General features: G+C 39.9%; 1 protein-coding gene across 1 annotated transcript in view; it reads right to left on the bottom strand.

The window, feature by feature from the left end:
* The window catches only part of LOC146856924 (E3 ubiquitin-protein ligase TRIM39-like), a 243,182-nt gene extending 219,506 nt beyond the window's left edge, over positions 1 to 23,676 (bottom strand). The window contains exon 1 of the mRNA XM_085647006.1: positions 23,269 to 23,676. Within this exon, the coding sequence (XP_085503132.1) occupies positions 23,269 to 23,676 (408 nt within the window). The remainder of the gene's footprint in view (positions 1 to 23,268) is intronic.
* Positions 23,677 to 25,752: the final 2,076 nt, after the last annotated feature.

Genomic DNA, 25,752 nt, shown 5'->3' with positions numbered 1-25,752 from the left:
GCCTGTAGCAGTGAGGCTCTGACAGATACTGGGAACTTGTATATTTTCTTTGCATGTTGCCCCCCCCTTTTTTCCATCCGTTATGCATCCCTTTGGTAGACATGTTGAGGAAGAGCAGCCAGTGATTCTTGTTGCCCAGCATAAGATGGTGTGGGCATGCAAACAGAAAATAACGTGTGTTGCTCTTGTGGTTTTTTTGCTAATAATATTGTGTGGGGAATCATGGGTTTTGGAAAATGATCAGAATGTGCCTTTACGTAACAAGGGTAAGGTTATTTAGAGAAGGGACAGCTTGCTACCCCACTGAATCTGTCACTAGTGTATGGAGTGCATATCCATGGCCACTTTTAAATTGTACATATACTCGTCCACCAACATTTACAGAAGTGAAGGGAAGTTTTGGTTGTGGGTATCCAGGACCTTATTTGTATTATAGAAAGCCACTGGGAATGGGTTATTCAGGTTGTGATAATAATACATATTGCGACAATTTTTATATGGAAGAAAAGAATGTCACTTTGGTGGGCTGGCACTTTAAGGAATTGATAGTCACCCGGGAGGTAGGTTATTATACTGCTTGTTCTCTATCATGAATTGCAAGGACACTTCCTTGTATAATAATTGTTCTGGAATAGTGGTGTACAAAAATATGATCTCTTTAGCGAATAACAAAGATCCGAGTACTTGCGGAATGATCACTAACTATGCTGCAGTCGATTATGAAGGGCCGATATATGCACACCTGGGTTTTACTTCTTGTCTAACTGTACATATTCCAATGTTCATAACGGTACAGACAATGAAGCTCTTGGGATGGTGTTGCCCTTAGGTGTGTCCCATAAATAAGCTAAGCCTAATGTCTGCTGGGTTAAAAGGACTTTGAGCAATGCATTTTGTGAGGGAGTGACTGATATAGAGGTCAATATTTATAGTAATGGGATCACTTTGGATACATCCTTTCTTTCGTTTTCACTTTGGGTGGTAGCTTTATGGCTCTGGGTGAGAAAGCTAGAGAATATTTTGGGTGCAAGTTGCAAATTTTATCTGATACTATCATGCCAGCTTAACATGACAACACCACTCAGTTGGAAAGTATGTGATGATGAAAACATGGAGTGTTCATAAGGATTTATTGTTCAGAATTTGTATTATTGCTTATGGTTTCCTGTTTTCTTTGTTGCTGTTAGAAAATGTTTTACCTCATGCTGAAATGAGGGTCTGTTAGTTTAGAAATGTTCACGTTTGCACATTGCCCTATGTAAGTTAGCATTTGCTGCGCCATTTTCTTTGCAAGCGCCATTTTAGGCTGTTCAAAACTGATTTAGTTTGATTTCGAGAAATGCTCTACTACAAGTTTTGTTGCTGTCATGTTAGACTTGTTCTCATAATGAGTACACTGTTCCTATTTGCGCATACATTTCTCAGTAGATAGAGGTCCTCTCCCACTAGTCTGGTGATGGCCCGAATGGACGACCTTGGAATTGAGATACTTTATAAATGATGGAACCGCTGAAACTGTTTTTTTGTTTTTCACTGTTTAGCTGCTTCTGCCTGGAAAATTCCACTGTGGATGTGCTTTAGACCAGTTACGAAATGTACATAATGCATCTCTATGCTTGTTGATTTCAGTCATATGTGCAACACTCCTAGCGATTAGGCAGACCAGGCTCCGCTCTGAGTGTATATGAATAAACAATTTTTGGTTTGTATTCTCTACTGTTTGACTGACTCTTCATTTGGTATGGAAGGCTAAGAGGTGGTCATTAGTGACCCGGTTGATCCTAAACTGGCCACTTCCTTCAGGTTAGCTTTGCTATTCCCAATCCACTAAAAGTAACAGTAAGGAAAGGGTTGGACTTCGGAGGGGTTACATTTTCTATTCCCACTCAAAACAGTGTAATCGTAGGGATAGTGTTGGACTTCATGAGGGAAAAAAGTACTGTACCCAGTCCAGTCATGCATAACAGTAGGGAAAGCATTGAACTTTAGAGGCGTAAGGTTCACTATTCAAACTCCAGTCTGTGCAAGAATATGGAAAGTGTTGCACTTCCGAAGGAAAACATTTTCTATTCCCACTCAAGCCTGAGCAACGTTGGGGAAAGCACTTCACTTCAAACACATTACATATTTGAATAACTCTATTAATTTCGAAAAAATATTATACTCTTTATATAAACTTTCTCAATTAACAAAAAAAATATAAATATGTATTAAAAAATGTAAATCAAGTAAATATTTTACATAATTATTCATGAAAAATTATCAATTAAAAATCATTATTTACTATTTAAGAAAATTATCATTAAAATAAATATCTATTTATAACTTAACTTCCAACTCTATGTCCCTACAAACCAAGCAGCCCACGCCTAAAATGAAAAAAAAAAAATATAATAATAGCTTAATTTACATAACTGATAATCCATTAAATAATTAATTAACAATTAATAAATAATTGTTAATAAAAATTGATTGTCTTCCCAAACTATACCTCTACGAACCCAGCAGCACACCTGTAAAATATATAAGTAGTACACAATTTACATGAATAATAGTCAATTAAAAAATGAATTCTAAATTATTAATTAATTGGTAATTAGTTATTACTTAATTAATTTCCCACCCTATACCCCTATCAACCTAGCAAGTTACTCGTAAAATATACGTGAAATATATCAATATTACATAATTTATCTATTTAAGAACAACCACTTACTTATTTAAAAATTACTAATCAATTAAAATTATTACTTATTAAATTTCCACCCTATCCCCCTACAAACCCAACAACCCGCTAAATAAACAAATCTAAATCGCTTAAATTTACAAACATAGGGCCTGATTCACAAAGGTAAAGTTAGACTTTTGGTCTAAATTTAGACCAAAAGTCTAACTTTATTACTTTTCAGTATTCACAAAGGTAAGTTACGAGTAGGATCTTTTCGTCCGCACTTGAGGCAGAATCTCTGTAGCCAGGGCAGAGATCTGCCTGACGGTGCAGATTACGCACTGAGTGCATAAATTCCTATTATGGGTTTTTTATGTCTAAAATGGGGTATATCTTGTGCGTTTTGGTACTTGCCACACTAAAAGATGCATTTCCTGGAATTTAGGGGTATTCTCCCCTCCATTAGAAACCAGCAGGTTATACCTGCTGAAATATATCCAGGTGTTCAATTTTTTACAGCCCTGATAATTCTACTCGCTGGTATAAAAAAATGCAAAATTCATAAATCAGATATGTGTTGGAACAGAAGTTTCTGCACATATCTGAAGTTATCACGTGATGCATATTGAGGGCTTCAATCTCCAATTACAAACCCTAGAATCTGATGCGCTCTAGAGGCATTAGGAATGAATGGGGCCACACTACAATCAATATCTATTGTCTGGTAGGCTCTGTTCAGTCTTCTATCTCATGTTCCTCTTGCACACTGGAACAACAAAACAGATTGCAGAATACCAGTAGTATAACACAACACTTGTGCTTGCTACACCTGTTTCGCATATGCAACATGCATGACCCCATTAATGAAATGGAGCTGGCAGAGTATCTTACATAGGAGAGACCAGTAAGTAACCATCGCTGCATAGGCAAAAGTAACTACAGTCAGCCATCCACTACCTGGCAAGTTTAAGTGGTCACATTTGTAAAGGAATGGTGCACAGGATGTGCCCTCCATATCACAGAGCCAAACTCCAATTGCAAACCAATTTACAGCTTCCTCAGCATGAGTTGACACTTAAAAATAAACTAAATAAGCATTGTTGCTATAGTTGAGACAGAGAAAGGGTGCACGCTGTACTGAGCCACGAAAGGGACCTTTTCCGTCTCAAGGTGAAGGGTGAATCTGAAAGAGGAGAGTGGATGTGGGAAGTAATAACAGGAGAAAGAGAGATCAAAAAAATGAATCGAGAGAGACAGAGCAATAGAGAGAGAGAGAGAGTGAGAGAGAGAGAGAGAGAGAGAGAGAATAGAGGTGTTCAATTCATCTTCATTTGATTCACACAAGGTGTATCATAAAAGAGTACATGATCATGAAAATTCATTAAAAAGAAAAGGAAAAAGAGATAAACTACAATAAAACCAAGTACGAATCACAATATAACATACAGATCACATATTCGCATAAAACAGTTAAAGACTTTCTTCTTACTTGAGTTGCCCTAAGAAACCTTGCAAGTACCACACATGTGGGAAGTAATAACAGGAGAAAGAGAGATCAAAAAAATGAATCGAGAGAGACAGAGCAATAGAGAGAGAGAGAGAGAGAGAGAGAGTGAATAGAGGCATTCAATTCATCTTCATTTGATTCACACAAGGTGTATCATAAAAGAGTACATGATCATGAAAATTCATTAAAAAGAAAAGGAAAAAGACTTAAAATACAATAAAACCAGAGATACAAAAGTATGAATCACAATGTAACATACAGATCACATATTAGCATAAAACAGGTAAAGACTTTCTTCTTACTTGAGTTGCCCTAAGAAACCTTGCAAGTACCACATATGTTGGAAGTAATAACAGGAGAAAGAGAGATCAAAAAAATGAATCGAGAGAGACAGAGCAATCTAGAGAGGGAGAGAGAGAGAGAGAGAGAGAGAGAGGGAGTGAATAGAGGTATTCAATTCATCTTCATTTGATTCACACAAGGTGTATCATAAAAGAGTACATGATCATGAAAATTCATGAAAAAGAAAAGGAAAAAGAGATAACATACAATAAAACCAGGTACGAATCACAATGTAACATACAGATCACATATTAGCATAAAACAGATAAAGACTTTCTTCTTACTTGAGTTGCCCTAAGAAACCTTGCAAGTACCACACACGTATAAAGATTTGGAAGTAGTTGCAGATATAAAAATGCCATCCTACATTGTCTAAAGTTTAAAGATTTCAAAAAAGGTATAATAAATGATCATCTCAAGTCCATATAAAATTTACAAAAAAACACTATGTGCATGGTTGAATGATACAACACATTATCACAAGGGCAAAACAGTAGATCCCTAGACCAATTATTAACGATTGGGAAGCTTATCAGGCGGTGGAATATATTTAACCTAAAACGTGTTCAAACAAATCTGTGTTGAGCGTTAATAAGTTAAAAAGGTAAGGTTGCATGGAAAAGGTGGTCAAAACCATTTGATTGTAGTGCACAGTTGGTTTGGCCAGTTCCACACACAGGGGCCGATTCCGATGTCGGATGGACTCAGGTCCATCCGACATCGGTCAGGAGCCGTAACCGACCGACCTGCTGTCGTCGGTTACGGCCCTGCAAGTACGATGCGACCGAACAAGGTTCGATCGCACTCGTATACTTCACAATGTAAGCATGCACTCCGAGTGGAATGCATGCTTGCATTGTGAAAAGCAGGGGTGCAGTTCATCCCCGCTCCCTGTGGCCAGCACCCCAAGGTGCCTGCCAAACGGTGCAGGGATCCACAGAGGGGCACCATAGGTGCCCCCAGGCCGCCATTTGGCAGCCTTGCACCCATGGGGGCCCTACTGGGGGTCCCCGAAGACAGTTTCCGACTGCCTTTTTGTGCCGGAAAGACCAGCACGAAAAGGCAGTGAAAAACTGCCATCGTACTCCGTCGGTCGTAAAGAGGCGGCCGGGGGAGTAATGAGGGATTTCTGGATGGCGGATGGGCTCTCTGAGCCTGTCATCAGCCATCCAGAAATCTGAGTTGGATTCCTTTCTGACCGAGCCCATTGGAATGGCTCGGTCAGAAAGGAATCCGGCCGGCACGTTCCAATTCTATCGGAAGGGTTCCCACCATCGTTCAGTGCCCTTCCGGCCAAAATCGGAATCGGCCCCACAGTCTTAAATCCTCAATTTGGTTTAGGCACTCTGATCTTAGTGCTTTCCTCGAAATGTTTGACAAGGTTTCAGGTTGATCATAAAGTTCCGGACTACCAATACCTGTCATAAAGTTCTTAATAAACTTTAACCAAGGAATCTTTAAGGCAAGTTCTGAATCACAACAGTCCTTGATTATGGCTCGGTTCAAGTCCATGTAGTGCGAGGTCCATATTTTGAGCCAGAGCAGGACTGGCTGAATCTTGACCAGGTCTATTAAAAAATGAGCTCCCAATTCAGAGTGACATACATGATTTGATCAACTGGAAGGAAGTGCTAAAGCTTTTTAAAAAATAAGTTTTCCACCGCCTGTATTGATTCAACTTTCCCATGTCCCCATATTCCAGACCCATTTATTGCAATAGTTCTACATTTTGCATAATATCTGGTTAACAATTCTTTTGGTTTTATATATTTCCCAACTTCCTACCAAAATTGTGAAGGGCCATAATAGATCTTATAAATTGTAATCTTCTAGAATTAACAGCACTTTTCCAAGTCCTTTCACAATCAAATAAAATTCCCAAATGAGAAAAGGTTGACGTTTGAGGTAAATTATCCTTTCCTATATAAATATTATGACACTTAGCTGCATTATAGCCCACTGTCATGACAAATGTCTTGCTTATGTTGATACGTAGCCCCAGATTATCCATAAATAGGACAAAACTGTCAAGGAGATGCTGCAAAGCCAAGGGGGTGTGCACCATAAGTACCTCGTCATCCTCATAAAGCAGAACGGGTATTGTCCGATTCTTAACTTGTAGCAAGTCCGCACACGTACTAGCCAGTGTATTACCCAGGTTATTAATTTACAAATTGAATAAAAAAGGGGAAAGTACACACCCTTGGCGAAGTACACTCGCCTTTTATACCAAAATGTACCCTTGCGTAGCTATTTGCACATAGGTGTCTTAAACGGTTAATAATGGTGCAATCAATACCCATTGTACTCATCACTGACCACAGTTTATCATGGATTACACAGTCAAAAGCAGATGATAAGTCAACAAATACCATACATAAATTACAACTTTTGATATGTGCACATTTACCCAATAGCAAATTCAAATGATAGCTTTCTTCGTGGTACCAATTACCTGACGGAAGCCATATTGTAGATCAGAGATCTTATTATTGTAATCTGCCCAATTTTGTAATCTGGCTAAAAGAATGTGGCCAACCACCTTTACCAACGAATCTAATAAAGAAATTGGTCTGTAGTGCGATGGGCAATTTTGATCACCTTTTTTAAACATAGGTACGATCTGGGACTCTGCACAACTCAAAGGAAACCTCGTACTCTGATAGGATCTAAGGACGTGGGTAAGGAGGGGGCCCCAAAGATCAATATTTGCTCTAAACAGGTCAATTGGGACCCCATCTGACCCCGGTGCTTTATTTCCCTTACTCGAGCTGATAACGAGGGAAACCTCTTCAAGGGTGAAGTTCAGGGCAGACCAATCAGGTGGGGGAGTGAGTACCGGGGGAGCTATTGCAGGGATTAAAACTGGTTGGGCAGCAGCACAATCTGTAGTAGCCGAATATAAGGTGTAAAAATGTGTTATCCAGTCTTCTTCAGGGCCAATACCCCTTACTACGCATCCATCACCCCACATGTTGTTACAACGTGGTCGTTAAAATGACTGCGATGTATAAGCGCATACCATTACCCCGCAAGTCGTTACAACGACTTGCGGAGGGGGAGAAGGTGTTGGATTTTAAATCCAACACCTTCCCTACTGTCCGCACAGACTGGAGTTGGAATTGTAAATGATACTATTTCAACATCCAGCGCCCCCCTCCGCAAGTCGTTGTTACGACTTGCTGGGTAATAGTATGCGTTGTTACACCGTGGTCATTGTAACAACTGCGCAGTAACAACATGCGGGGTGAGGGAATGCGGAAAAAAGAGGCATATTCCTCTTAAGTCACTACAGCCTCTGTTTTTGGTTTATCACCTTCACTGAAAAAAGGGTAGTTAATTACACAACAAAATGCAGTGGTGGTGTTACTACGGCTAGCCTCATACAATTTCCCCCAAGTTTTCTCTTTTAGTGCTGTTTTGCGATTTTTTAAGATAAGCCTATATTCCCGTCTCCAGTGCTTAACCTCCTCATTGTTCCTGGGATTGTTTTTCAGAGATCCTATACGTTTTTTATGGGTCTCAATGCATGCATGATCAAACCAACCCTTCCTCTTTGCCATTCTTGACTTCTGCCTGGATGTTAACCCCCCTTTAATAGCACGGGTAATTTGTCTGAAAGACTCCACGATAGCAGAGGCCTCCTCCATAGAATCCAAACAGACATCAAAGTCACTCTTTTGCTGCTGGATTAAGTTCTCTAGGAAGTCAGTTGGGTTAATCATAGACTAACGTATACCCATTAATTTGTGAGAGCTCTAAATTCTCCACGGCTAGAATGTGGTGATTGACCCTCTGATCTTTTACTAACCCAGAGTTTAACACTAAGCTCTGAGGATAATGATCACTCATTGCACAGTCATGTAAAGTAAAGTTGGTGATGAGTGCTGAGTAACGGTTCAGGAAGAGTAGAAACTCTATAGCCCTTTTGCCCATGATGCCATCAAAAGTACAAAATACATCGGTTGGGCTATTACCAAACTCGGTACTGAAACCTAGATCATATTTAAAGATATGCTTGTTGAGCTTCTTACCATCATTTGCATTTAAGAATTGCGTGGTATCTTCATTTAATGGTGAAACGATACCACATATTTTTTTTGAGGACAAATTACAGAGCTGGATGTTAAAATCCCCCACCCAGAGTAAAATGTTTCCCTCATCACCTTCGCAAAAGTGGATTCCAGATCAGTATTGAGTGAGGTCAGCATGGGCAATATTTCTGGATTGCAGGCATTATTTTAGAAATTAATTACAATCAGTTTGAGAAATGCAGAGAAATCAAAACTAACAATTTGATAGAAAGTACTAGGTGTCTTAAAGTTTACAGTAGTGGACGGTAGTTTGTTTGACACATAAGTGCAAAGACCGCCTCTATTTCTACCATGTCTAGATGGAATTACTAGAGAGTTGAAAGTTTTAAAACCATTAAGGTGACAAGGTTCAACCACCCAAGTTTCTTGAAAACAGACAATAGTAAAGTTAGCTATACAACTAAGCCACTCGGGAGAGTTAAGCTTACTACGCAGTCCCGCTACGTTCCAGGATAAAACAGTGGTGTTGTTTGGATCTAGGGGCACAGAATCCACAATTAACTACTTGCCTGGTAGGGATAATGTCGAGATCATTTAAGCATCAAAGGTCATGTCTGGCTGTATAGAGGTCGAGATTGTAGGATTGACATTTTGCATTGCGGTGGCCACCAATGGTTTATCTTTTAGTCAATCTACCCCAGTAGGTGATTGTTGCAGGGTACATTGAGTCTGGGAAAATCTTGTGACAAAACATTTGGCTGACTGAACAATTGGCTAGGGGGCTCATAGAAGAATCCAAGTGGCAGGACTGTGATGTGGTTTCAGATTGGACACATAGACTTGGCCCATCCCAGTATGTTGTAAACCAGTCCTGGGGATTTAAAAGTGAGGACCACACAGTCACCTTGAAATACTTTGCTATCTCTGCCAACCTACCCAACCCATCTGGCCATCCTAAAATCTGCAAAGAGGGTTCCCCCAACCCCACTTTAGAATGTAACCAATTGAGAGCTTTATTCCTCAATGAGTCCTATGTTTCATGTTGCAGAAACTCTGTGGGCAGGACATTTGCCAAGATGACCACATAAGGTGTAACATCAGGTGGTAGAACTAGTCGGTCCCTGGCAGACAGGGGATATTTATGGGTTGTAGAGCATTCCAATTTATTTTGGTTTATTGGTATTTTCATTAGGAAAACTGGTCTGAAACTCAGAGACTGGTGGAGACAGACAAAGAGGGACACTGCAGGATCCAAACCACACGTAACTGGCTGTCTTTCATAATAACTTTATTTGGAATCTTTTTATCAATCCATAAAATTGCATGAGATAAAAAACATCATACATAAGATTAAAAAACTTCTATCAATGGACCAAAAAAGTACATAAAATAGAGAACACTTCGTGGATAAAATTAAAACTCTTCCAATTGATAGTTAAAACTTCATTTGAAAAATATCATGTTTTTCCCTAGATTTTGAAAATTATTATCAGCCTAAAATCATCTTTCAATCAGTTTCATAGACTAGGTTGTCTAAAGATGCAAGTGATTTCCATCTTTGGATAGCCCGGCTTATATATCCCATGACAGCTCGGCAAGCTAATTCATTGTCGAAGGTACAAATACATTTCATGGCATCCCTACAAATGAAGATTGGCCGTAAAAATATTCTCCTTCTGTCTTGATAAAACTTGCAGAACAGCATAAAGTGCATCATGGACTTGATGGCTTTCCCATCACATGGGCATCTGTAAACTATTTTCTGCTATCTTTCATGCTTTGGAAAATCCAATAGTTCATGGACAGTGCCCAACCGTAACCTTGTCAGGTAAAATCTGTCCTGGGTATTTGTGACTTTGACTAGTCAGGTAGAGCAAACAGCTTTACTAGCCTTATATCTTGATACACTCAGTTTTTTCTCATCCCTACTAGCTCTTTCTTGGCTTTGTTTCTCCATGTAAATCTTTTTAATTTCATTTTTGCCATATTGCAAAAAACCTAGGTTGACATTAGTGACTGACTGTAGTAACATCTAAACCCCATAGATTGGATAGGGGCAGTATTTAGATATTTTAACATTGTTTCCTTATTAGGATTACGCCCATCAAGTAGGTGAAGATACAGTTGATCTAACCAGACCATGCGTAACTTTTAAAGTCCATCTGGAAGGATCGATTATATAATCATCTTCCTTCTTTTATACAGAATTAAGAGTATGTATTTTACTGTGAGATTGTTTATGTGTATGCGTGTTTGAATAATTCTGTGGTAATGCTGAACCCGCTAAACAACTGTATGGACACGCGGATAATAGACCTTAAGATAATTGTGACAGAGGTCATGTGATAGGTTATTCATTTGTTTATATATAATTCTCTTTAAGAAATCAGTATTATTTGTACATCTAAATTGTATACTGTGTTGTGCAAACGGTTGACAGAATGCGGGAGGGATTTTTAGCAAAGAAACCTTGAGTTGTCTCAATTACTAGGTATAATAGATTGTAAGCCATGTGCAGTGCATAGTTAAACTGCATACAGTGTTTTTAAGATGTGGGAGGGGTTTGCAATAAATGAAATAATAAGTATAACCAATGATTTTAAAAATTGATTATAGGTGATACTCATTGTATATATATATATATATCTTTTTTGTTTCAATTAGGTATATTTTAAATGTAACCTGTTGAGAGAGAGACAAGCTCTATACATGTCCTGATGAAGGTGATTCTTCAATAATTCATGCGTCGACGCTTGTACTTTTATATTGGGTTATATCCAGGAACAACTTAATGTCTAATGCAACCAATGAGTGAATAGACGGATGGTGTCTTATACACTTGATTCCGGTTGGGAGTAACCTTTGTCTGATGAATTTAAGCATTTCACATATATTTCTTTGGCTCTCATGATGTTTTTCTAATGTTTTTAATGTATGAATTTGTGTAAAAAAACTTTTTCTCCTTGCTAATTTTTACTAATGATTTCTAATAAACCCAGATTATGGTACACATTTGAGCTCTTTATCTTTGTGCAACATATGGTTGCTTTTTGGGTTCAGATCTGTGTTTCTATTGAGTTGGGTATATATGTATGCATAATATAATAGATAACTGTGGTTGATTGTGCACTTGACTGTAAGTAGATTTCAGTGAAAGAGAGTTCCCTCTTTTTTTTTTTCCAAAGTTTTATATAGCGCAAACTTGACCCGAATCCAATCAGGTATCAGAGCGCTTTTACATAGCACCAGTTACGTTACATTCATTTTTTGTTAGGCACGGGAGATTAAGTGATTTACCCATAATCACAGGATGTTCAGCGTCGTTACTGAGACTCGAACCCAGTTCCCCAGGTCCGAGGTCGAGCGCCCTAGCCGTTAGGCCAACTCCTTGTAGGCCTCTTTGTATTTACTTATTCATTTTCGACCAAGCCTCCTTTCGTACCTCTTCCTTCCTTCGTTTTAAGGCATGTTTATATAGTATTTTGTATCATTTGATTTCTATCCTGTCTCTAGGTGGTATTTGTAGGGCCTTATTTAATTCTTGTTTAGCCCGGGTGTAGTCATGTTTAAACCAACTTTTTGTCTGCCTCTTATTCATAGAGCTGTCTTTTTTTAGATTAGAGGCTATTGCCATAGTAATTTTATCAAATGCGGCCATAACCATGTCAGGAGAGGTGTTAATCTCAGTACAGATGGCGAAGCTTTCTCTGTTGTCTTTGACAACCTTTTGCAGCATGATATCTTCATTTATCCCTGTCCATTTTATGCAAATACTGTTTGTCCCAGCTATAGCTATATTTGGTAACAGTAATTTATCCTCAGGCCAGTTTGTTTTACCACTTATGGACAGGGTCAGGGAAGCATGGTCGCTGTCTTTAGTGAATTCAGTATGGATTGAGGCACAATGTTTCAGGAAAGTGGTGGACAATATAATGTGGTTAATACATGTTGGGTTGCCTCTACCTTTAAAGGTTGGTTTTGGTGATTTGCCCTCTTCCCCACTAGTTAAAAAAATGTGAAGATTATATATAGGTCATTAAGCTTTTTCCCATAGCTATCGTGTGGGAAATGATGTTGGTTGGACCAAGTTGGACCCCGTAATGTCGGTGAATCCACAAACACTCATTCCCGAGTAGCTGCACTTACTAGTGTTAAAATACCCAGACCAGACACATGTGTATTTAGGGTCCACCTCCTTTACAATGTTAGCCAGTACTTCCCTAGCTTGTCAACAGCCTTATATCAAGTGAAATTAAAAATGTTTTTATAATAAATACCCAAAATAAAAGATTGGTTTATCCCCATTGCTAAAAGAGACAGTTGGAAATAGGGGGAGACATTATACAGTTTTTAAAGTTCTATTGGTGCTGAGGTAACTGGCTGTCCTAAGCGCCTATCAAGGTTATCGCCCTAACACAATATGTCCATTTCCAATTATGGACCAGTGCTCTCTTTTCTACCTCCCATGTGCACCTTCCCAGCCCATCAAGTGACTGATTGGGCTTTGGCTTTTAGGTATAAGCTAGACCACTGACTTGGGTTTGGCTGTGCACTTCTCATGAATCCTCTGCCATTTCCAGACTCTAGGTATCCATGCTTAAGGAAGATGGATAGAGCTGGACCAAATATTCCGTTTTTGATGACATTTCCGAATGGAAAAACTAACGATGGGTCGTTGTTTTGAATTTTGTTAATTCTGAAAACGTGTTTCATTCACAATGGCACGCAGGCCTGGGGCTTTTTTCAAGGCTGTTAAAAGGGGTGTGTTCATTACTGAGAGAGAGTGAGGGACAGGGAGTGGGATGGTCCTGGAGTAGAATTAGGTGCAGGGTTTGAAGTCAGAGAAAAGTGTCCGTGCAGGACAGAGTTCAATATTAAAATGTTTTGTACAGAATTTAAGAAGGACAGATTGGGTACCCAACCCACAGAGTGTTTGAATTGTGTGGAAGATAGTGTATACAACAAAGCAATATGTGGAAAATAGAAATAGTATGTAATTAAGAAAGCTAAGTGTGACCCAATGCTGAGGTGTCATGGGTCCAGGTGTGAGTCAAATACAATACAGTCTGTCAATTACAGTAAAATGTGTAAATACAAGTCAGGAAAAATAGATTTGAAAAATAACATTCAGTTTTTCCAAAATATAAAAACAAAAAAATCTGGAAGTTGAAAACAGATAAGTATGATTTGAAATTGCACCAATATTATACAGCAACAAGAAGTCAAAAGTACGTATATGGTTGGTAACAATTGTGTCATTTTTGGAACATATACATACGAGTGCCGGAAAGTGGGGTTTTCATATGGATTCCAAAAGTTTGAAAGAAACACAGATATCATTGATCATCAAGGATTGACATTAAAATAGTCAGGATGATGGTGTGGAGGAAAAAAATATGGAGTGGGGGGGAAGGTTTCATAGTAAGTATTTGCATCAAGGTGTAATAACCCATGTCAGGGCTTGTACAGAGTATCTGGTGGGATATTTACATCAAAACCTACAATGGCAAATGAAGAAAGTGTGTATGCCTGCAATTAGCAAAAGTAACAGTTAGTGGGAGGCAATAGAGCAGTAAGAGGTTTGTATGCATCTAGGGGATCATCAAGTTCATTTTGTGGGACATTAAAGTTGGTGTGCCAAATAGATATTAAAGTAAAGGTGTTAAAAACACATTGAGGATTACGATGGGAACGGCTTAGAAACTAGTAAAGTACTCAAAGGCGTGCTTGTAATATTGAGCTGAAATTATAAATACAGTAGATACTCATCCAAAGTAACGGCTAAAAAAGTAAAATTGTAGATACAAGGCGCATTAGTATCTGTGCCAATAGACATGGTGGTAGTACATATAATAAAAAGTGGGTTTAATTTAATTGGAAATGTACCTGGGGGGATGGGAAGGCAGATCTTAAAATGTTAAAGAGAGATAAACCTATAAGGGAGACCAGGAAAAGGAAAAGGAACTCAGCATTGCTTACCTAAATACCCAGAGCATGGACGTTTGGTATAATGAAGTGTAGACAGCAGGCTGAAAAAAAGGGCAGAAAGGTGGCTAGATGCTTAGACGTTGGCGCGCTAGGCTAAAATTTGAGGCTTTTAAAGGCGGCGTAAAATGGGGGCTTCAACACTGCCGTAGAGTGTACCTGTAAATCCAAAGTTGGTCGAGCAATGCTAGCTGCTTTCAGGAAACACACTCAATTCAGTAAAGTGGGGTGAGGCAGGATTATTGAGCCGGAAGTATTTGAAAAAATTCACCAGCATGGACAGATGGGTATGTGTTGTGAATACGGCTGCCATATTGGAAATGGGAAGGGTGTATTCTAAACTTATCTGGGCAAAAGTGGGAGCGCATAGATTGAGTGGATTGCCTCTAAAATAGGCATACCGAGTGAAAATAAGCACATTAAGGTTGGAACAGTGTTGGGTTCATTCCTTACATTCTGCTGGTCTCATTATCCACGCATAGCAGAGAACTTAGTACACTTGCGAGAGAAGCTTTCCTGTTCTGCTACATGGCATGAGGGGTGTTGTGAGGCACACATTACCCCATCTCAAGATACTGTGAGAAATTTCACTTAAAGAGCTGGGAAACAAATGCGCAGTCGAGTGCAGTATTGTTAGTTTCTAGCACGTGCCAGCACCCCGACTTTCAGCGTGTCTTCGGCATTCAGCGCATGCCCCAACGTCATAATGCCTCTTTTGCGAGGCAGCCTTCTTAGTTTGGGATCAGTGTTGACTCTCGCAGATTGGCACACCTCTTTGAATGCGTGCATTCATTTTGGTGACACGCACACCAAGCCTTTCAAACTTAGCAAGCATTGGCATTTCATGCTTTCAGTGGGTGCTCAGACGATGTTGACGTTTGTGAGCAATGCTAATTCACACTGCTTTGAATGCATGCATTCGTTCGGTGACAGCATACTAGCACTTTTTTGAAAAGGCACTCTTTGGCCTGCCATCATCCTAATCAACAAGCATTGGTATAGGTGCAATTGACTTACAGTCTTATGGGGCTACTCAAACATGATTCGCACACCAGATTCAAATGTGTGTATATTTCTAGTGACATGTACACCAACTCAACTACATTACTTTGTCTTTCTTTCATTATATTCCAAGGATTAGAGCAACATGCAACAAGCGATAGCGCCACCGGAAGCATTTATTCCAAATCCAGCAACTCCTGAATGAAATTGGAGAGGTGGAAGGAAGGATTTGAAGCATGTCTTCAAGGGGGAGTCTTTCACACACACGAAAAAATATGCCTTTTTTAGGCATTGCTTGGGTTCAGAGGGTTGCAACATTTGAAACACATCCAAAAGGAAATGGTTCTCATAGTCGAAGGTGAGGGTGATGGGGTAGAAGATGAGTATGCTACAGTCATTAATCCCAGAATGCAAGTTTCAAAGCGTGTAAGAATTTACGTTGGAGAGACATAAATTCTACAAAAGGGTACAATTACCGGGAAAATCGGCATTCTGTTATGTTGGTCCATTACGCATTTTAGCAGCCTCTTGTGAATTCAAAGCATTTGAAGAAGAAATGATAAAGGATTTCTTAGTTGAAAAGACTAGCAATGGGAAGGTACAAGATCCCCTGCTGTTTAAACCTGATTTGATGTTGCTAAAAGCTTCAGAGATATCAACAATAGAAAGTACCACCTCATATATTGAACAGCTGACGTTAACTGATGCGAAGATGCAACCTCAAAATATCCTAGTGGTCAAAAGCAAGTACAAGAAAACAAAGGAGACGATGGTCTAAAAGAAGTCTGACAGGAACGATAGGAGCAAAATCTCAGCTGCAAAACGGTTAGAGTGTTATAGATGTGGCAATACGAATCATCTGGGAATGCCAAAGTGTGTCCAGCCATGGACAAAATATGTGTCAAATGCTCAAAAAAGGGACATTTTGCAAGGGTGTGTAGATTAGGGGCTGTATTACAATAGGTGTCACTGGGGTGCAACGGGCGTTTGTGCCCAGGGCACTTCAGTATTATAGAAGGGGGCACATACTTCACTAATACCGATAGCACTGGCACACTTAAAGCACCAGCACTACTTTCAGAGGGTGTTCCATCATTTGCATAGGGGCGTGCCCTATGCAAATGAAGGAAATTCTTTGACTCTGCACCCGCGCCATATTCCAGATGTGGGTGCAGAGGCAAAGAAGCCTCAGGAGGTACAATTACAGTGTGCCATTTAAAAGGTGCTGCACTGTCAGTGCACCTCCTTACAGTAGCCTTCTGCAGGCAGGGATCGCTATTCCCTTGTAAAAGTGCAGGTAGGTACTGCCTGCACTGTGTTTTCACATGAATGCGCTGCCCCCATGGCAGCATGCGTTCGGGCGCCCTGGGGGCAGCCCATACATCCTAATAGGGCACATTGCCATTGTTTTTTAAAAGGTGCACCGGGCACAAACAATGTCAATGCATAATACGGCCCCAGTTGTCAAAGGTTCATTGAGGAAAGTGCGCAACGTAAAACTGTCCACTGAAGGTATGTCGTCATCCTGTGAGGATGATCAGATCTTCACTATCATGGATGAAGAACATACAGAGGACATTTGTGGTATTAGTCTGCAAGGATCAAGAAGACTACTGTGTTGAGTGAACATTAATGGTGTGGATGTCTGAGCTTTAGCAGACTCAGGGTCTCTGTCCACTTTAATCAGTGAGAAAGTTTGGAAGGAGCTATACTGAATTCTGGACCAAAGAGGGTCTTCTTTATGCCTTGTGGGCAATGGTGGTAAAGTCATTGATGTTATTGGTGAATTTGATGCTGACTTCGAATTCAGGAGTAGAAAGTCTCAAGGTGTTACATTTGTGGCAAGGGATGATGGATGTTGTTTGGGATGGAAGGATCAGGGAAATCTAGGTATCATACTGGATCCCAGCAATCCCCATCAAGTCATAATAAAAAAGGACTAATTCCAGGTATAAACAGTCAAGGGGGAGACATGGGAGTTAATGTATCCTGCGGTTTTCAGGAAGAAACTGGATTTTTTTGAAGGTTTTTAACATCAAATAAGATTGGTTAAGAGAACCCAAGCGGTAGTGCACAAGGTCTGAAGAGTCCCTTTAGCTTTGCAGTCAGAACTAAAGCAAGAATGTGACAAGTTGTTTGCCAGGTGTGTGGTAGAACCAATTGAGTCCTCTGACTGGGTGGCACCGGGGGCTCTTGCCAAAACGCTTATGGCACCTTACGTATATGTGTGGACATGATCTCAATGAGCACATATGGGTAGATCAATATCCCTTACCAGATATTACACAAATCACTTCCACCCTCAAGGGGGCGTAAATGGTTCAGCCTGCTGGATATCACATCAGCATATCACAAAATGTATCTTCACACTGATTGCAGGCATTTCACAGATTTCATTACACTGGAAGGTCTCTTCCAAATCAAGCACATGCTCTTTGGACTTGCTACTGGTCCTGCAGTCTTCTAGAGGATTGTAGAGAGCATATTCAAAGGGCTGCCCGGATTAATTGCTTTTCAGGATGATGTGCTGGTGTATGGTGCTGACCAGGACCAGCACAATGACAGGCTATACCAGGTTTTATCCTTGTTGAAACAATGGATGTGACTCTTGGCATCGACAAGTGAAGACTGAGTGTGCCCAGAGTAGAGTATTTGGGTCACAGGTTGTCTTGTGAAGGGGCGGAACACAAAGCCAGCTTAGTAAACGTGATAGAGACATTTTGTGTTCCGTGTGATAAGGATAAGCTCTTTCTGGGGCTCATGGAATTTTATGTCAGGTTTGTCCCCAATTGAGCTACCAATACCTTTAACATTAGGTGTCTTCTTACAAAGAAAGTTAGGTTCAATTGGGATAATGAATGAGCTAAAGAGTTTGACCAGATCAAACAGGAAGTAGGACACAACATTCCCCTTAAGGCTTTTGACACCAGGGACCAAACTATAATCATGACTGATGCTAGTCAAAGGGGATTAGGGGCTGTGCTCATGCAGCACAGAGGGGGCAAGGATGACGTTTTGGCATTTGCTTCTAGAAGCTTACGAGGAAGTGAACTTACTTATTCCTTGAGTGAATTGGAAGCTTTAGCCTGCTGGTGAGGCATCACACATTTTAGGCCTTACTTGTGAGGTTTGAGGTTTATCATAGATGTTGATCATAAACCTTTGGTCCAACTCTTTACTGAATGAGGGGGGAGAAAGCTACTTCCAGGATTGCTAAATGGCAATATAGACTTCTGGAACATAACTATAGTGTTGAATATTTCCAGGTAAGAAGAATTTGTTGATGTACTGCCTATCCAGGCTATCCTGTTATGAAGACAATAGTGTAGATGAGGAAGACAAGGATGGTGCCTCTGAGATAATTTGAAGTATAGAGGATCATTTTGAATGTGCCATATCAGAACAGGAATAGAGATATGCCTATGAAGTAGACTAAGAATTCAAAGAGGTCATGAAGGACATAAGCAAGGTGTGGTCAGGAGGGAATTCTGACCAAGGTGCTATCAGTAAGTATAAACATGTTTTGATGAGTTATTGGTTGTTAATGGATTAATATATCGATCATCTTTTTTAGTAGTTCCCGATGCTATGAGAGCCAAGGTATTCTCATTAGCTCATGAAGGCTACATAGGCATGCGTGCCATGAAGAGGAGGGTAAGAGAAGACTTCTGGTGGCCTGCTTTAGAAAAACATGGAGAACATTTTGTAAGGGACTTCATGAGTTGTGCTGTTAGCGACAAGTAACAGCTAACAGTTTGCAGCCCAGTGGAAGCGCTTGAAGTTCCAAGCAAGGCATGGGTTAAACTAGTGATAGATATCACAGGTCCCATGTCTTTGTCTAGCAGTGTACCAGAGTATGGCATTGTCCTCATGGACTACTATAATCATTGGCCTGAAGTCAAATTTTCAAAACTACCCAATTTTGCGTGTGTAATAAATATCTTGAATCTCTACTTGCTAGAAAGGAGGTGCCTGATGAACTGCTTTCCTACAATGGTTGTCAGTTTCCTTCAGCACTATTTTAGGAGTTCTTGAAGTTCATGGGCATTAAGCACACCAAGACATCCCAATATCAGCCTAGGAGTAATGGTCTTGTTGAGTGTTTTAACAGAGTCGTCAAGGCGAATGTTCAATTATCCAAGGCTAACAGGCTTAACTACAATATGGAACTCCAGAAACTGTTGTGGCAGTGCGCACCACAGCCAATGCCAATACTGGTGTGTCACTATTCATTTCACTGAGGTTCTGTGTGCCCACTTGCAAGTTATTGAGGAGATGGATGGGTGAGTTTTTGTTACCTGAGAAGAAAATAAGGGATGTGGGTAAAAAACAGGTTGGAGCACAGAACAAATATGATCAAGCATAACTCAAGAAATGTTCCGGGGAGCTTAAGGTGGATGTGGGTGATGTGGTGAGACTGAAGTGTTCCAGGATCTTACACAAGGGAGAATCTAAGTTATCCGATCTCAAGAAGTTAGTGCGAGTCAACAAAAGGGATGTGAAACTGTAGGATGGTAGATGGTGAAACAAGGGAAAAATAGCTGTGTCTAAAGTATGCTAGGGTGATAAGTCTAAGAACCCAGGCTCTGATGGAAAGCTGTCTCAAAGATCCTCCAGGCTGCCTTCTAGGTTCAAGGATTATATATTACAGTACTAAAAAATGTTATAATTCATTTTGCAGTCATTTCTCTATGCTTTTCTTGCCATGAAGTGTATGTACTATTATGTTCCTCAACACTCGCCTAGTTTTTGTTGTTATTGTAAATTGGGCTTTTTTGGTATATGTTAACTTTTGTATTTTGTTTTATTGTACAGGGAAAAGGTGTGTTGGGCCCATTCTTCTGATGCCATTATCCATGCACACCAGAAGAATGTACAGAAGGCTGTGGTTGGAGAATTCTGGGTGCGCTCAGATTGTGTTTTCATTCGTGGGGAGAAGGTTGTTTTGCTCCTGCTGACTTCAATAAATGTTACCTCGAAAATCTGTCTCCCCATACTTACAAGCACAATATTTGAAAGAGGGACTGATCCACACACAGGGAGGCTGGTGAGCAGGAAGTATGCTAAGAAAAGACCGGCATTGGGCGGATGTATGGGTGAGTTGGAGGCTAGACATTCCCTGTGGTTGTTTTTCTAATCAAAGGTAATATTATGGTATTGCTTAGTGGACCTAGCAGTCCCTGCAGAGTATTAATCATTTAAAATATTAGGGCAAAAAAAGTTTTTTAAATCACTTGTAAACAGAAGAATACAGTAAGCCAGTGCAGATTTAAAAAAAAAAAAAATTAACATTGCAAGCTGAACTAAATCCAGTGCTTAACTTGTAATTTGTGGGAGAATGGGAACCAGTGCCCAAAGCTCTGCTCTGACGTACCATTAAAAATCAGTGTGTGGAAAACCAAGCATGTGCAGTCTTGAATTTACCTCAGGTCTCTTTAATACCCCACCAGACACTGCTGCCCCTTTAATTTACTCTTCCCTGCTTTCTCTCTTTGAGACAGTTTTTCCATCTTTGTCTTCCTCCGACTTTCCCATTAGTGCTGCTCTCTTTTAATCAGGGTTAATATTTAAAGTAGAAAAATAAGTGCAAGTCCCCAAAAGTGAGAGCCGTGGGCACCAGAGGCAACCACCGCTTAAATTAAGTGCTGACTTATGCCCCTTTCACAATTGTTGGAAAGTTTGATACTTTCAACAGTGTATAGCCTATTTCAACTCTTTCCTGGTGTTTGGGTGTACTAAAGGAGGTTAAGAAAAACTTTACTTTTGCAACGGGGCATTTGTCCAGATCTTGTTTGTCCTGCAGCATTTTTTTAGAGCAAGAAGGGCCATGACAGTTCAGAGTTGCCCTGGGGCCCAGTTGTAATTGCAATCAGGACATGAGGACAGCTGACAGCATTTTCCTGGCTAGCTGTGATAAAATATTCCTTGAGCTGGACAGCACCATTAATGGTAGAAATACACATCCATTCATTGAACTTGACAGGTTGTGAGACCTGATTCCCAGATGATCACCCTCCAGATGAAAAAAAGTGTCATCAGTGTTGTTAAAAATGCTAGATGACGGCTATATAAAAACAGTGCAACTCAACATACCGTAATACTGTATAACATGTAGCATAGTATAGTGTAGTTTCTACATATTATGCTATATATGCCAAATTTTAATGTAAACTTTTGGCACTTATGATGCAGAAACCCACTCAATCCTTAACAGACCTAATCTAGTTAACCACGCCTAAGCTCCTTTCTTCTCCAAGTTTGGTGAGAACCAATGATAGAAAGCAGAGTGCTTTTTATCTCACTAGGACCAGGATATATTGAATGAGATTCTCTAAATGACATGCACTCCTGCATCACAGCATTCATTTGGTTTAAAACTTAAAATAACCAAGTTCCAGAATTCTACAAAATCTGATTTCTCTTTAACATTCAACTACTGCCCTCAAAGAACGACTTTTCAATTACACATATTGTTTTCATAAACTCACCCTGGCTTATGGCTTCATTTAAATTTTTGTTTGCCGGCTGTCAATAAGGCTGAAATAGAGGAGCCATGCCTCTACTGACCTAGCAGTGGATGGTCCACTCTATTAAGAAATGGCTGCAGGGTTGGCAAACGTTTTCTCCAAAGGCACTTCTTCCCCCACTCATACCACTTCAGCAGAACAAATAATAGTGCCCGGTCTGTCATATGATAGCATCATGGCAGATTGACAGCACTTTTTCCACTTTTTGAAAATTAAAACTCAAAGCTAGTGTCTATCCATGGAAAATGAAAAAAAGAATGCAACTGATGGACAACAGGTGGTCTCCCAGAGTGTGGGTGAAACTTTTGTAATTTTACTGTTCAGAACTCCTCTGGCGTACATGGTGGTCATGCACCGAAAAACAGCTGGTGGGTAGGGTATCAGTACCACATTCACTTCCAGATGTTTCACAGTGGCATAACTGGCAGGGGTTCCACCATTGAGAAAATCACAACATTTCTGACCTGCAAACAAGGCTGGGGATGAGTAAGGGCCATGAGGTGGGCAGACAGGCAGTCACCAACTTTAGGCAGTTTTCCATGCGCTACCCACTTAATTTAAATAAGACAGAGACCCTCCAGTTAGAATGATCAGACATCCAGGATTAACATGGACAGTCAAGGTATTTCAAGAACTGTCATGGTTTCTCGACACATTTTGCAGTAATAAATACACACCCGGTTTCTGAAGTTTTTACAGTGCTGTGCAGGCTCAAGTTTACACTGACATTCTCATCACACGAGAGACAGAGTTTACTTGAAAAGTGTCTTCTGGTCTTCTGCTGTGCTAGCTTGTGCCATTCATGCAGCACAGTAGGAATCAAGAAAGAATCAAGGTCGACAAAGCTTAACACCCAAAGCAGAGATAACAAGCCTGCCCAAGGGACAAAGCCTGGGGGGGTATTTAAATGTCATTCCACAAAGTGTATATATACATATAGGTTTTGATGTTTTTTTCTGTGTCTGTGTATATAATATATATATATGTATGGTCAAAAAGAGGTATGAATATTTTCAATGAAGTCTTTCAGCGACCACTGGAGTGTCTTCATGTAGTACCATTTCTGTGTCTATAGTCATTGTTCTGAAATTATTGTTGCCCTATTTCCAGGACAAGGATAGTGAACTTGATGGTAATGCCAGCTGCCACTTCTGCAAGACTCACAACTTGATAATTATGATTATAGATCATTCTGTAAATTACCTTATACACTGGGCAAGCCTCCTCAATGGACACAATAGTGTGATCGATGTGGCCTTCAGATTTGATGCATTCTGTGCAGAGGGTCTGTTGATCTTCACGACAGAACAGATAAAGCACTTCATCATGTTTATCACACAGGTGTTCTTCCTCTCTTTTCTTCCTTGTTAAAACCATTTCCTGGACTAATTTTACTAAATTTGCAAGCTGCCTGTTAGATTGGAGAATTCTTCCTTGGAACATTGAATGGCACTGAGGACAGTGGATATTTGACTCTGCACAGCACTGAGTTATACAGCCCTCACAGAAGTTGTGCCCACACTCTATAATGACTGGTTCCTTAAAATAGTCATAACATATAGAACATGTGACCTCATTCTCCAACTCCCGTAGCTGGTGCCATGTTGCCATGTTGCCTGTAGAAGAAATAAAAAGGTAAACATTTTGTTCTAGATCGGAATCAAGACTATAGAAAGAAGTGTACACAAATGTATTAAAGGCAATCTTAGGCATAACCAATGACATATGGCTGACAATACATAGGAGCATCAAACATGCTCAGAAATATGTAAGTGATATCGTTTTTTAGGGTATATTTTTAGTCCTTTTTTCATGTTACAGTAATCTAAAGACATATCACCACAGTATACTTCTTGGTTGTCTGTAGCCACCAAAACAGGAGATGGTAGGGATGTACACTTCTAAATTACATTCATTTATACTAATGCAGCAACCCAGTTAGCGCTCAGCTAAGATGAGAGGCAGGGCTTATATTGGCAGCCCATCATCTAAGGATTCTGTTTGGAATCACATTAGGGCACAGATCAAAAAAGTACACATACAAATCTAACCAATAAACATTTGAAAAAATTACGCAGACTGATTAAGCTTGAGAAGACTCTACAGTCAGGTAAATTAACATGCTGGCTACTTTATCTAAAGATCAACAGGCACTTCTGTTGTTGAAGAAACACAATCTTGAAATCTACTTGGAGGTGGCACTCTATGTCCCCACCTGCTTCTATGTAGTTTACACCAGAAACAATACTTTCCTCTACTTTGCTACACCTGATTTTAAGTGAAATTATCATTATTACTTAAATTCCGCAATGTTGGACCAACATTCCTGGTTGGGCTTGTGTCCCTAGGTAAAATTTTATCATCCAGACACCCTCTCACTGGGGCTACATTGTTCATGTTTCATAACTTTCCATTACTCAACCTCCTAGACTTTTTCAAAATCACAACTATTTTCAATGATCCTGTGAACTTACTTTTAAGCTTTGGAGATTTGGTACCTTTTTACTCGTACTGATGGACCAACAACAACTCCAAGCTCCTTCACACATAGCCTCTTGTCACAATACTCCTTGTACATTCTTTGAGCCCTCCTAATGTTTTCACACTCTTCCTCAGGGGACCAATCATCAAACTTGTTCTCAGCTTTCCAACTGAGATTTTCCTTTATAAAAGGCTCTCTACACCTCATTATTACAACTAAGCAATACCAAAATAAGGTGGGTGTCACCCTGGAGCTCCCAACCATCATCTTGGTCTCCAAAATCCAATACTGGTTCACCTTGGCAAGCTGACGTATCCCCTTCAGCAAACAATTGAGTCTCTCTACTGCCACACTGCCAGAGGGAGGATAAGCAGGCCTTGTTTGAGGAACAACACAACTTTAAAAAGAAATCTTAGTACAAGTCAGATTTAAATTGAAATCGATTTTCCTATATCACCTCTTTTGTAATCTCTCTTTAATGAATACACAATCCAGGAATTTCAAAACCGATGACGAATCCACTCTTTTGACAACTTTAACTTTCACACACTTAGAGACTATGGGCCTGATTTTGAGTTTGTGACAAACAGATACCTTGTCCACCTTATAACATGTGCATAGGTTATAAAGCACTTGTACTAAGGTAGAGGGTGGAGTGTGCAAGATTATCATTGTACTTGTCGACCTAAGTCATGATTAAGAGTTTGGCGACAGGTTATGGGAAGCCTGTCTTCCAAACTTTAAATCAGGTCCTACATCGAGAAGTACAATGATAAACTTGCAAACTCCATCCTTTTTCTGCATTGGAACCACAAAGTCCACCCCGATTGTATTCCATGGCTTGGTAGCACACTCAATGGGACACAAAGGAGGGTGGAAAGTTAAAAGGGATTTAGCTAAAGTGTAGTATTTTAAACAATTATGCACTGCAAGCTCAAAATTACCACCAATACCTGCCCACCAATAAGTATCCATACTTCTGCTCTTCCCCTTGATATTTATTAAATGTCCTTCATGACATAATTCCATAATCCTAGATTTTCCTTTGTTTGGGGGCACAATTCTACTTCTTCTTTTGAAAAATTCAGATTATTCTGGCAACACACTCTTCACTTCCCAAGATTCTCTTGAATCCTCTTCCATGTTTTTATTTTGAAGCCTTCATTCCTCACCTAGTCTATTTTTGTTGAAAGGCAGTGTTGTTT

The sequence above is a fragment of the Triturus cristatus genome, chromosome 3_2 (genome assembly GCF_964204655.1).
Source record: "Triturus cristatus chromosome 3_2, aTriCri1.1, whole genome shotgun sequence".
NCBI classification, from domain to species: domain Eukaryota; kingdom Metazoa; phylum Chordata; class Amphibia; order Caudata; family Salamandridae; genus Triturus; species Triturus cristatus.
The sequence above is the reverse complement of the archived record's forward strand: the minus strand, read 5'-3'. Positions and strand labels throughout refer to the sequence as shown.